This window comes from Arachis stenosperma, chromosome 5 (assembly GCF_014773155.1).
Source record: "Arachis stenosperma cultivar V10309 chromosome 5, arast.V10309.gnm1.PFL2, whole genome shotgun sequence".
NCBI classification, from domain to species: Eukaryota; Viridiplantae; Streptophyta; class Magnoliopsida; order Fabales; family Fabaceae; genus Arachis; species Arachis stenosperma.
Window position 1 is genome coordinate 138,613,953 of NC_080381.1, and position 13,965 is coordinate 138,627,917.

The window sequence follows — 13,965 nt, forward strand, 5'->3', positions numbered from 1 at the left end:
TAATAGGAAATGGAGAGAGAGTAAGAATCTTGGAAGATAAGTGGATAATGAATATGGATAAGAGTCCTGTGATTAGAAATCTTGATATTAGGTTTGTCAAGGATCTGATTGTTGAGGGAGAGGGGTGAAATTTGAATAAATTAAAGAAGTATTTTGATGGAGCGTCGGTCGAAAAAAATCATTAGAACCCTGGTAAGTCTTTTTGGAAGGGAGGATAGATTCAACTGGCCTTTCAGAATGGATGGCAATTACACTATCAAGACAGGATATTATGTTGCTAGGAATGAAAAGAGCTTCGGTAATACTAATAAACCATCTTCCAGTGAAGACTTAAAAGTTTTTGTGGCAACTAATTTGGAAATTAAGAGTTCCTCAGAAAATCAAAACCTTTCTATGGCAAGTTTCGCATAACATTTTACCTGTTCTTGGAAATCTTTTTAATAAAAGAATAACTAACACCCCTATATGTACTATTTGTTTGTAGGAACCAGAGACCACTGAGCATGCTTTGCTGCTATGCCCTTGGACAAGGGCAGCTTGGTTTGGAGCCCAAATTCAATGCTGCCCTACAGCCCTAACAGTTTTTTCTTTTGGGAAGTGGTTGATGGATATTTTAGAAAAAATGAAATTGAACACAGGGAATGATTATGATCATTGCAGCAGTATGGTTGGATTTCTAGTTTGGGAAGTGTGGAAAGCAAGAAACCAAGCAATATATCAGATGTATACTCCTAATCCTATCATGGTGATTCGTAAAGCTAAATTAATGGAGCTAGAATTTGTAGAAATGGCAGAAAAACCAATTAACAGTTCAACTAATGCTACAAGAACAGGCGGCAGAGTTACCTGGAGACCGCCACTGGTGGGTTGGATCAAATGCAATGTGGATGCAGCTTTCGATAAAGCACATTCTACGGGAGCAACTGCAGTGGTATTCAGAGACCATAACGGCACCCTTCTCTCAGGAATTAACTCCTCAATAGTTGCCACTTCGCCATTAGCTGCGGAGGCATTAGCGGTTAGGGCAGCCTTAATTTTGTCACGTAATTTTCAAATGCAGAAAGTTATCATAGAATCAGACAATCAGATACTTATTCAGGCACTAAAATCACATGTATCTATTGCAGAAATTCCAGTTATTCTACAGGACATATTACATTTAGTGAGAGGCATTCCAAACTGTGGCTTTACCTGGGTGCCTAGAGAAGCAAACTCATTAGCGCATGAAGTGGCGAAGCTCACAGGTCACGGCACTCTCTGCCAGAATTGGATCCTGCTTAGGCCACCGTCCATCAGGAACATTCTCTGAGGGGATCAGCTTGCTGTCTCCAGATTGCTTAACAGTTCTTGTTTGCTGTCAGGCGCTATTTGAGAGGTGAGGAGCACTAATTAGGTTGCTTGCTGTGGATGACATCTCGATGTTCCATGATACTGTGCGAATTACAGAAGTAGAGTTTCTAATTGAGGCAGAGGGGGTCAGGTGGGTTGCCGTTTTGATGGACGAGTCTGCATAGGTGGCTATTGACCTTGATCTAGGGTTTTCAGACTATGAGATTGGTAGATTGGGGAGGTTGTCTCTCTTGCATGTGCAATTAGCTTCTCCGATTGGAATATGCGGTTATAATTCACCTCCCTCTTTTCCTCCAATTTTGACGCTCTGCAAACAGGTCTGCCACACTTTTTCCTTTTGTTCTTCTTGCATTTCAGCATAGCAATTTCCTACCTCGGTTTTTTTGCAAGAGCCGCATGATGTATATAAATCTCTTTTGCACATGTATAAGGATGAAAAGTCGTCTCAGGTCTAGATTGTGTTGATATACATTTACATTTTGGTATTAGGTAATGATACTTTCAGTTGGGGTTGGGAAATGGGAAATCATTTGTAATAGGTGAAGGTCTTGAGGAAGCAAAAGGAATAGGATCAGGTGGTAAAACGGGAGCGTTGTTGGGTTTGATTCTGCTTTGAGTTGTCCTGTTTTGGTTCCGGGTTGGTTTGTTCGCCTGGATCCTTGTCCAAAAAAAAAACCGTTAACATAGTTGAAACTCAATATATATATATAACAATAACTAATATAACATATTAGGTTAATTTATGTTGATAAATCAAATCCACCCCAAAATTACCTAAATCTCCTAAATCCAAAAATGTTACCTAGTTATCTTCATTTATATTTCTATATAAATCGAATTTAATGAATTCGAATTAGGGTAATAAGTAATAAATTGAATCTATAGGATTCGAATTACTTGACACTGTGATTCGAAAGTAAATTGAATTCAATGAATTCGAATTATGTCATCTCCTACTAAATTGAATCTATAAATTTCGATTTATATGGTCCATGCTAAATCGAAACAATAAGATTCGATTTATACTCACTTAATAGCAATCCAGCGCATTGTAAATCGAATCTCCTTCATTCTATTTAGTAGCATAGATAGCATCCAAGTAATTCTAATCTTATAGATTCGATTTACTACAAAAACACATAATTCGAATTCCATAAATTTGATTTACATAGATATGTAAATTGAGACATGCGCGTAATTTTTTTTACTTTGGCAGATATACGTAAAATTGGTTTGCAAATGGTTTATAAAGGTAATTTACTCTACATATTATAACTTGTGAAATTATAATTTTTTGAGAAGTGATGTATAGACAACTTAAATGTTAATAAGTCTGAAAAGTTTTAGAAACAAATAAAAATATAAAAAATTACATGTTGATCTATAATTTTTTTTTAAAAAAAATTATCCATAGTCTATGATTAATAACTTTAAAATTATATATATTTTTATTTTTATTTTATAGAGACTTATAATTTTGTTATTAGCCATAGAGAGATTTTTATCTTTAAAAAAATTATAGAAAAATTAAAAACAAAATTGGTTGCTATTTTTCGGACAATTCATTTAGTTTTTAGATTAAATTAAAATTAAATTATATATTCAATTTATATTTATTTGTTTATCCTAATGATTGTATATAATAGATAATATATTTAAGCATATTTTGAAAGAAACAATTAAATTTTATATAATTGAAAGTTAACTATAAAATTGAAGCTAAGATGAAGTGAAATATAATAAATATATGAGGGAAATAAAAATAAATAATTAAAAATAAGGTAATAAAATAATTAAAAAAAATAAAAAAAACAAAAAAATAATGCATATCGTTGATAAAAATACACTGTAAAAAAATTAGTATAATCAATGAATATAAAAGATGAAAGATAAAAATTAAGATATATTTGTTAAAATATTCAAGAAAAATATTGTGAAGAAGAACTTATTAATCAAATTTTATGAAAATATTATAAAAAATTTAAAATGTTAATAAATAAAATAGTAACTCCTTTAAGAATTATTAATCAAAATACATAAAAGTACATTCTAATTTCTAGATATAAAAAATAAAAAAAAATAATTTAAATATTTTAAATATTTTATTAATCAAACTTAGAAGTCACCTCATTCTTATTTTAAAACAAGAATGAGGTGACTTCTAAGTTACAACCCAAGAATGATGTGATTTCTAAGTTTGAAATTTTTTTTTCTTTCTTTATGTTTTTAATGTTTTTGCACAAAAACTTTTTTTTATTTTTAAAAAAATCTAATTTGGTTTATTTTTAAAAGTTGGAGAATTAAATAATAAGTATGACTTCTTTAATTTTATCGACAAAATGCAATCATTATCAAAAAAGTACATAAAGAGTACAGAAAAATAAAACTTAAATTTGTTTTAATTTATATTAATTTGTAAATGTTTAATAAAAATTCATATTTATATTATTATTTATCATGAAAATACATACATTATCTAAAGAAGAGGTCAATGGTTCTAAATTATTGATTCACCTAAATTTCAAATACAAATGCAATGTTTGCTCCTCATGATCCTCCTAAACATGCAAGGAAATATATCTGTTCACATTGTCCAGGCTCCAAGTTTAACGAAAAATATGATTTGGAGCAACACTCAAAACACTTTCTATAGTTTTTTGTTTTTCATTTTTTTTTTCTAAAACTAAGCAAACCTTGGTTTTTCAATTTTCAGTGTGATCACCGAGCACCCCGCCAATTTAAAAAATTGATGTCTGATCATGAACTAATTCAAAATTCTCGAGGAAAGATGTTTTAGAGTAACACTCCACGCAAATGCATCACTATGTATGCGAGTGCTCCAACCAATTTGAAACACATGTATCTGCAATTATAGCATAAAAATAAGGTGATTTCTAAGTTATAACATAAGAATGATGTGATTTTTAAGTTTGACAATTTTTTTTTGTCTTTTTTTATGTTTTTAAGTAATTTACACAAAACTTTTTTTTATTTTTAAAAAAATCTAATTTGATTTATTTTTAAAAGTTAGATAGTTGAATAATAAATATGACTTCTTTAATTTTATCGACAAAATGTAATTATTATCATTGTCTGTAGAGTACATAAAAGTACATAAAGAGTACAAAAAAATAAAACTTAAATTTGTTTTAATTTAGGTGAGTAGAAGTACGATAAATTTTATGAATTTTATAGAGTTCATCCATTATCCAAATTCTTATAGTTTTTAATGTCTGACTCGGATCTTCCAGCGATACCAAACTATGATTGTTCACACTCTCAATAAGAGCTTTCTCATTAAATCGGCGTTGGAACAACATACGCAGCAAAACCATTCAAACTTCAACTACGTATGTGAAAAGTGCTCCAAGGACATGCATGCTTCATACTTGAAGCACAAGAATGAAGGCATTCACTGGAAAGGTGGCCGCTCATCCTATGTTCAAAGTCCATTATTCGTTGTCGAATGGTTTTTTTAGAAGAGTAAAAATTATGTAAAGAAATTTTGATTTATTATTTGATCGGATATATTTAATTTTAGTGTTAAATTGAGTTTTAATTAAGGCAATAAATTTTTTTTACATAATTTTGAATTTTTTATTTTAATAAAATAATCTATATAAATTTACTAAAATTATCAATAATGATAAAAAAATATTTGTAATTATAAACAAAAGTTTGACAAAATGATTTATAAATATCAAAATACAATAAATCAAAATTTACAATTATTTTATTAAAGCACGAAAAAAATAAAAATTTTTTTTACTTGAAAAGATACAAATATCACATACTTTATTATGGTGTAAGAAAATAAATAGATATTGTCTATGTGAAAAAATTGTCTTTTTTTTTCAGAGAAATCTTCTGAATAAAAATGTCATAAATTTGTGTGGGTGGGTGATATGCGATGAATTAATGATATTTATGGAATGTAAAATAGACGGATTATTAGTAGTGAAAAATTTGTTACCATCTATCTCTTATTCTATCCAAATCAATCATTCTCAAATTATTGGCCTGTATTTTGTAAAAGAATATAAAAATGTAAGTTCACAATTAAAATGAAAAAATATTAAAATTAAAATTAAAGTGAGATAGATAAAAAATATTAAGAATTAAAAATGAAACAAATTCTATGACATCTTTATAAAAAGATGTGACTTGAGAATATAAATCAAGATAAAATAAGATATAAATCAAAATAAATTTATTTTTGTTGTGGACATTGAGGGTAAGAAAAAAAATAGAAAGTACGTACTCCCAATTCAATAAAATAAACTAGTAAATTGGAATAAAAATACCCTTTTCTGATCCAAATAATTTTTAATATAGGCACAAAATCAGAATTATATTTGATAAACTAACTTTGAAATTTTAAAAGTAACTATTAACTGCTGAACAAGTTTTTTTTTTAAATAATCTCTCTTTAAACTTCCAGTAAATCAAAACTTGTAATTGCTTTATTAAAGTTTAGGAAAAATTAAAGTTTTTTCATTTGAAAAGGTGATAAATATTACATGCTTCATCGTTGTATAAGAAAATAAAGAGATATTATTTATGTAAAAAATTAAGTCTTTTTTTAGGGAAATATTCTAAATGAAAATGACATAAATTTGTATAGGTGATAGGTGATAAATTAATGGTAATTATGGAGTGTAAAATAAGTGGATTATTAGTGGTGAAAATTTTGTCGCGTACAATCCATCTCTCATCTTACCTAAATCAATTATTCTCAAATTGTTGGCTGATATTTTACTAGAAGAATATAAAAATGTGAGTTTGCAATTACGTAACAAAGTGAGTTTAGAAATAAAAATAATATTAAAATTAAAGTGAGATAAAAAAAATATAATAAAAAATTAAAAATTATAAAAATCGTATAACATTTTTATAAAAAGACGTGACTTAAAAATATAAATTAAGAAAAAATAAGATATTAATTAAAATAATTTTATTTTTTGTTACGGCCCAACCTAGCTGGTACTTAGGCTGATCCGGCTCACAGGCAATCCGATTTCCTTGGCCGGTTTCACATACATGACCCATCCAGTCCGCGACTCGGACACACCAATGTTACCAGCTGTGTGACAACTGTGAGAGAGAAAACTTTTAGGAAGGAGGCCTTCCCCTGTGGGGCCCGCCCTACTGATAGGGTATATAAGGGGAGGGTCCTACCCCTCCTCCAAGGTACGTCACTAACAAGATTATCCTCTTTTTTCGCCTGCACACCTGACTGACTTGAGCGTCGGAAAGTCTTTGCAGGTGACACCCCCCTCCGCGCGAAGAAACCGGGAAGTCGTCTGCTCCAGTCGCTTCTCCACGACCCGGAACCAAGCGGAACCTACGTCTACATTCAGGGAACCTTTCCCGACCCGTCCGGTATCTGACCAACCGAACATTGTCGCCGTCTGTGGGGACCGCCTAAATGAATTTCTTAATGGGCCCTGTGGAGCCGGGAGAAGGAGCCGAACCCAGGGGGCGGCCTCCGTGGCCTCCTCCCGCCAACGCACGAGATCTCCGGTGCGACAAACTGAGCCGCGATCGCCAGAAAGAAGCCCCTTCGGGAGAACGGACAGCAATAGTGCCAGAATAATGCAGGAACTATGGCATAGAGTGCAGAACTTGGAACGCCAGCAGGCAGATTGGGGGCACCGTCAACAGACTCCCGAACCAAACTACTCACGATCTCCCGACAGGCGCGAGAGAACTCCCCAGAGAAGTCGTTCTAGGTGCACATCAAGCCTGCGATCTGGATCGGATAGTCTCCAAGAGGAGAACCGGGAAGCGCCAAGAAGACAGTGTGACCCCCTGATATACACCCGGCATGAAAGGAGACGAGCCACCGAGCGAGATCATGAGGATGACGGAGAAAGGTCGAGGAGAGCCCGACAACCCGTGATCATGGGCGCGACCCCATTTCATCACTCCATCCTCGAGGTCCAGCTACCAAAGCATTTTGATAAGCCAACGGACATGAGGTACGATGGAACCCAAGACCCGCAAGAGCACCTGACGACCTTCGAGGCCAGAATGAACTTGGAAGGCGTTGGTGACGAGGTGAGATGCCGCGCTTTCCCGGTCACCCTAGCAGGGCCTGCAATACGGTGGTTCAACAACCTCCCGCAAGGCTCTGTGGTCAAGTTTTCTGACATCAGCCGCGTCTTCTTGGCTTAGTTCACTACCCGCATCGCAAAGGCAAAGCACCCGATCAACTTGCTCGGGGTGATACAAAGACCGGGGGAACTGACCAGGAAATACTTGGACATGTTCAATGATGAGTGCTTGGAAATCGATGGCCTAACCGACTCGGTGGCCAGTCTATGCTTGACGAATGGACTTCTGAATGAGGATTTTAGGAAGCATCTAACCACCAAGCTCGTGTGGACGATGCAGGAAATCCAGAACGTGGCTAGGGAATATATCAATGACGAAGAAGTCAGTCAGGTGGTCTCAGCCAACAAACAGCAGCCCGCCTATAACCAATCTCGGCAGCACGGTAGCGGGGAAAGGCCAAAAAAGCACGCCAAGGACGGAGTGCCGACCAGGTCATCCAAGCCGTTTCCACGAGTGGTAAGGTTTACCAATTACACCCCCTCACCGTCCCCATTGTGGAAGTTTACCAGCAAATAGCCGAGAAGGGGATTCTATCCAAACCCTGACCACTTAAGGACAAAACTAGAGGTAACAAGAACCTCTATTGTGATTATCACAAGGGCTATGGGCACAAGACTCAGGATTGTTTTGACCTAAAGAACGTGTTAAAACAAGCGATCCGGGATGGAAAGCTAGCCGAGTTCTCCCACCTCATCAGGGAGCCAAGAAGACAAGAACGAGACAGAGATGGAGAGGATAAGGGCCGTGCGGTTAAGCAACGCTAGGAGCCCGAGGACCAAGAACACGGCCTTACAATAGTAAACATAGTGATAGAAAGAGACGCGGCCCCAAGGTCGAGGTCAGCACACAAGAAATACACCAAAGTCCTAGCAGTCTCGTCATCTAGCCCCGCACCAAACTCCAAGAGGGTCCTGCCAATATCATTCGGTTTGGAAGACCAATGGTTTGATGAGATCACGGAAAGCCCCCCAATGGTCATCACGGCCAGAGTGGAAACCGGTCTCATCAAGCGGATTCTTGTCGACATCGGCGCTGACTCGAATATCATGTTCCGCAACGTGTTCGATGCTTTGGGTCTCCGAGGCGCCGACCTAAAAACTCACCAGCACGGTGTAGTAGGGCTGGGCGACCACTTCATCAAGCCCGATGGGATAATCTTCCTGTCGGTATCCATGGGACTTGGACAAGGAAAGAGGTCGGTAATGGCGGAGTTCGTGGTTCTATGAGACTCCACGGCATACAACGTTATCTTGGGAAGAAAGACTATCAACGACCTCGGACAGTGATCAGTACGAAGATGTTGATAATGAAGTTCATCGCCGATGACAGATCCGTGGGATCCATAAAGGGAGACTTGGAAACGGAGGTCGCGTGTGACAATGCCAGTCTCTCATTAAGAAAGAAATCCAAAGAGGCTTCGGGAGTATTCCTCGCCGACCTGGATGCCAGGGTGGACGACCAGCCTAGACCCGAGCCGGAAGGGGACCTAGAAAGGTTCAAGGTTGGCGATTTCGAGGAAAAGTTTACTTTCGTGAATAGAAACCTCCCACACCAATTCAAAGAACCTCTAATGGAAATGATTAGGGCTAACGGCGACCTCTTCGCCTGGACGCCAGCTGACATGCCGGGGATAGATCCGCAACTCATGTCTCATCGCCTGGCCGTCAAGGCGGAAGTCAAGTCAGTGGTCTAGAGGAGAAGGAAAATGTCACAAGAAAGGGCAGAAGAGGTGGCCAGGCAGACGGCCAGCCTTCTGGAAGCGGGGTTTATACGAGAACTCGACTACTCGACTTGGCTGTCGAACGTAGTCTTGGTTAGAAAACACAATGGAAAATGGAGGATGTGCGTGGATTACTCCGATCTTAACAAAGCATGTCCGAAAGATTCCTACCCCTTTCCCAACATAGATGCGCTCGTTGACGCCGCGGCGGGATATCGGTACCTGAGCTTCATGGACGCCTACTCGGGTTACAACCAGATACCGATGCATCGCCCATGCGAAGAAAAAACGGCGTTCATAACGCCAGGAGGAACTTACTGCTACAAGGTAATGCCGTTCGGGTTGAAGAATGCCGGGGCCACGTACCAAAGGTTGATGAACAAGATATTCAGCGACCTTATAGGTAAAACGGTGGAAGTCTACGTGGACGATATCCTTGTAAAGACCACTCGGCCCGACGACCTCATAAATGACCTAGAAGATGTATTCGTCTCCCTCCGATGACACGGCATGAGGCTCAATACGCTAAAGTGTGCTTTTGCCATGGAGGCAGGCAAATTCTTGGGGTTCATGATAACCTAGAGAGGGGTGGAAGCCAACCTGGAAAAATGTGAGGCGATACTCCAAATGAAGAGCCCGGGATGCATCAAAAACGTTCAGAGACTGGCGGGAAGGCTCACCGCACTATCTCATTTCCTCGGAGCATCGGCTGCTAAAGCCCTACCATTTTTCAACCTGATGAGGAAGGGAATAGTGTTTGAATGAACTCCAGCGTGTGAAGAGGCATTCAGGCACTTCAAAGAGATACTCGCAACGCACCAATTCTCGGAAAACCCAAGAACGGAGAGCCGTTATACCTATACTTGGCCATAACTGTTGAAGCCACGGCGGCGATGTTAGTGCGAGAAGAGGGGAAGATCCAACAGCCGATCTATTTCGTGAGTAAAGCACTACAAGGGGCAGAGTTGAGATTCAGCAAGTTGGAGAAGCTAGCACTCGCGCTCCTGACTTCTTCCCACAGGTTGTGGCAATACTTCCAAGGTCATCAAGTAATCGTGAGGACGGACCAAGGAATCTGAAAGGTACTACAAAAACCCGACTTAGCGGGAAGGATGATGACTTGGGCTATTGAGTTGTCCCAGTACGACCTAAAATATGAGCCTAGGCATGCGATCAAAGCACAGGCCATGACTGACTTCCTGGTAGAAGTTACAGAAGACCCAAACAAGAAGCCGAGTACACAGTGGAAGCTCCACGTGGATGGAGCTTCCAACCAGACATTTGGGGGAGCCGAAATCATCTTGGAAAGCTCGACGGCGGTCGTGTATGAAAAATCAATTAAGTTCGAGTTTCCCGTGTCTAACAACCAAGTGGAGTACAAGGCCCTCCTGGCCGGTTTAGCATTGGCTTAGGAGGTCGGAGCCACAAGGTTGGAAATATGTAGTGATTCACGTAACGTCACAGATCAACGGAACATATCAGGCAAGGGACTCGCTGTTGAAGAAATATCTGGAAAAGGTAAAGGTGCTAACCAGACAATTTGATGAGGTTTCGGTACAGCACGTCCCGAGGGAAAAGAACACTCGAGAAGACCTCCTGTCGAAGCTGGCGAGCACAAAGCCAGGAGCAGGGAACCGGTCTCTCATCCAAGGCTTGATAAGAGAGCCGACAGTTACCCTCCATCTAACAAAGGTAGACCCCTCTTGGATGGACCCAATCACCGACTTCCTAGAGGGTGGCAAGCTCCCCGAAGACGAAAAGTCGGTAAGAAGACTGAGAAGGGAGGCAGCCAAGTATACAATAATACAAGGTTAGCTGTTTAAAAAAAGGCTAAGCCAACCCCTACTAAAGTGCCTGCGTCCCGACCAAATGGACTACGTATTACGAGAAGTCCATGAGGGATGATGTGCCCATCATATCAGGGAGAAGGCTCTAGCCAGGAAGCTTGTCAGGGCAGGGTATTACTGGCCTTCGATGATGATGGACTCTAAAGCGTTTGTAAAAAAGTGCAGGAAGTGTCAAGAGAACGCCAACTTCCACAAGGCACCACCAGCGGAGCTGACTTTCCTCCTGACTTCCCGACCATTCTCGCAATGGGGAGTCGACCTGTTGGGTCCGTTCCTGGTTGGACCCAGCCAGGTAAAATACTTGATCGTTTCCATCGATTACTACACCAAGTGGGTAGAGGCCGAGCCGCTGGCAAGCATATCTTCGGCCAATTGTCGAAAATTTATGTGGAGGCAAGTGATAACCAGGTTTGGGATCCCGGAAGTCGTCATGTCGGATAACAGTACTCAATTTGCTGACAAAAAATTCGAAGATTTCTTAGCCGGCTTGGGGATAAAGCGAAGGTTCTCGTCAATAGAACACCCCCAAATAAATGGTCAGGTCGAGGCAGCTAACAAAGTTATTTTACAAGGACTCAAAAAGCGACTTGACCACAAGAAAGGGGGATGGGCATACGAGTTAGCTTCAGTCCTTTGGTCCTACCGAACTACGCAGCAATCATCCACTAGTGAAATCCCCTTCCGCCTCACTTACGGGGTAGACGCAATGATACCTGTCGAAATCGGAGAGCCAAGCCCACGACTACTCTTGGAAGGAGTAGAGGAAGCCGTGGAAAAAGACCTAGTTGATGAAGTTAGAGAAATAGCCCACTTGTCGGAAACAGCGTTAAAACAGAGGATGACCCTACGCTACAATGCCAGGGTGCTCAAAAGAGAGTTTGAACAAAACGATCTGGTCTTGAGGCGCAATGATGTGGGCCTCCCGACCCCAGGAGAAGGAAAGCTGGCGGCAAATTGGGAAGGCCCATACAGGGTGAAAGAAGTAATCGGCAGAGGCGCCTATAAGCTGGAACGACTAGACGAAAAAGAAGTTCCTAGAACATGGAATGCAGGAAACTTAAGAAGGTTTTACTCTTAGGCCAAGCTCAACGACCCGATGACCCAACGAGATTAGTAAGGTCCTCGTTACTAATGTTTAGCCGGATAACACTATCCAAACTCTTGTTTTAAATGTTTTCGCCATGTATATTTATCCAGTTTCCGACTAATGTTAACTTCATAATTAAACATGTTTTTCTCCTATCTTGCATCATACTGCAAACACGAACGATGACACGGTACCCCGGGACTGATCACTCCGGGAACCAAAGAAAAAAAATTATATATATATATATATATATATATATATATATATATATATAATGAAACGACTATGGCAATAAAAGCCACAACCTGGCTTTGCCAACTACCAGCACGACGGTAGAACACACAATCGAATAGCAAAGAGCCGAAAAACGGCTACAAAATATCATAAAAAGTATGTCATACTTACAAACCGACCAAGCGGCCAACATTGCATCAGATGTTTCAATGTTACAAAACAGATCCACAAAACATAAAACCACAAGGATAAAGGAGTCAGAGCTACAAAGGTCACTTCCTTGGCATGTCCACAATCTTGCCATCCTTAATGGTCTTGAAGACCCCAATCACCGACATGTCAAAATCGGGAGCCACGATCTTTACTTGGGCCTTAAGAGCCTCTTCGGTCATCAGGATAGCACTCTTTCCCTACTTCACAACCTCTTTATGCTTCTTTTTAAATTCATCAGCCTCAGTTTGATCAGCCTTAGCCGACGAGACAGCCTTGTCGCGCTCCTTTTCCAGTGCAGCCACCCGACCTTGTGCAGTGTTGAGCTGACCCTCTAAAGTCAGTTCTCGCTCGGTTAACCGGGAAACGGCCGCATCGAAAGTCTTCAACTTTTTCTCAGCCACCGTGGCCTTCTTCTCGGCAGCTTTGAACTTCTCCTCTGCTGTGGACAACTACTCCCAAAGTGTTTTGACTTCCACCTTAAATTTGTTATTAGCCTTAACAGAGGAATCGAGCTTCCTCTGCAATGACTGCATCCCCGACAGCTCAAATTCAGCTTTCCTTGCTATGGCGGCACCACGAAGGAGAGAACGGTACATCCACTTAGCTTGCCCGGGGAGGTCGAAGCCATGGAAATAGTCATCCGTGCCGGGAAGCAACTGGGAGTCTATAAAGTTCTCGGCATTGAATTTCCTCTCCATCACAGTAAGGGCTCCTTCAGGGCTAGAGGACGACCTCTTCCTCTTCGGGTTAGTTATAACCTTCACATCATCCTCCTCGAATTGTGGATTAGAGGCTGAGTCCTTGCCAGTACCGACTGCCTCGCCTTGGATGGGAGAAATGCACGCCCCATCAACATTTTGGGCCGACGCCTCGACAGCATTGGGGGTAGGCGCCGCCTGATCCTCGTTATTTCCAGGCGGAGCCTCCTGGTTCTCGTTGGCTTACTCCTCATCACTATCACCAGCGAGAAAAGTGTTGAATACATTTTTGAGACCGGTCACTTCGGCAGACATCTCCACTGCAACAAAATATTGAAACCCTTTAGTCGTGAAGTCGGCATAACAAATCAAAGCGGCAGAAACGCAACAAAGTTAAAGCTACTCATAAATATAATTTCTAGCGACTTTCCGGTCACCCATAAGAAGATGAGGGTTCATGTGATTTTTTCCAAAAATAGCCAACAACACGTCGGCAATTCTTTTGTCCACAGAAGACATCCCTTTGTAGGTTACCTTGGTAAAGGCATTCGACCCCGCCCCGAAACTCCAATATGTCGGGATGAGGCGCTGTCCTTCTAACGACAACCAGAAGGGATGACGACCTCTGGCTGGGCGTACCTTGAAGTACTTGTCCTTGAACCCATGGTAAGAGTCCTCAAACAAGCCAGAAATCCTCCG

General features: G+C 40.1%; 1 protein-coding gene across 1 annotated transcript; it reads left to right on the forward strand.

Moving 5' to 3' along the window:
• The first annotated feature begins 237 nt into the window (after positions 1-237).
• Positions 238-1,966, forward strand: LOC130981521 (uncharacterized). Its single transcript, XM_057905109.1, has 4 exons — positions 238-396; positions 485-1,244; positions 1,546-1,667; positions 1,856-1,966. The coding sequence occupies exons 1-4, from the start codon at positions 238-240 to the stop codon at positions 1,964-1,966; spliced, it is 1,152 nt and encodes a 383-aa protein (XP_057761092.1).
• The last annotated feature ends 11,999 nt before the right edge of the window (positions 1,967-13,965 follow it).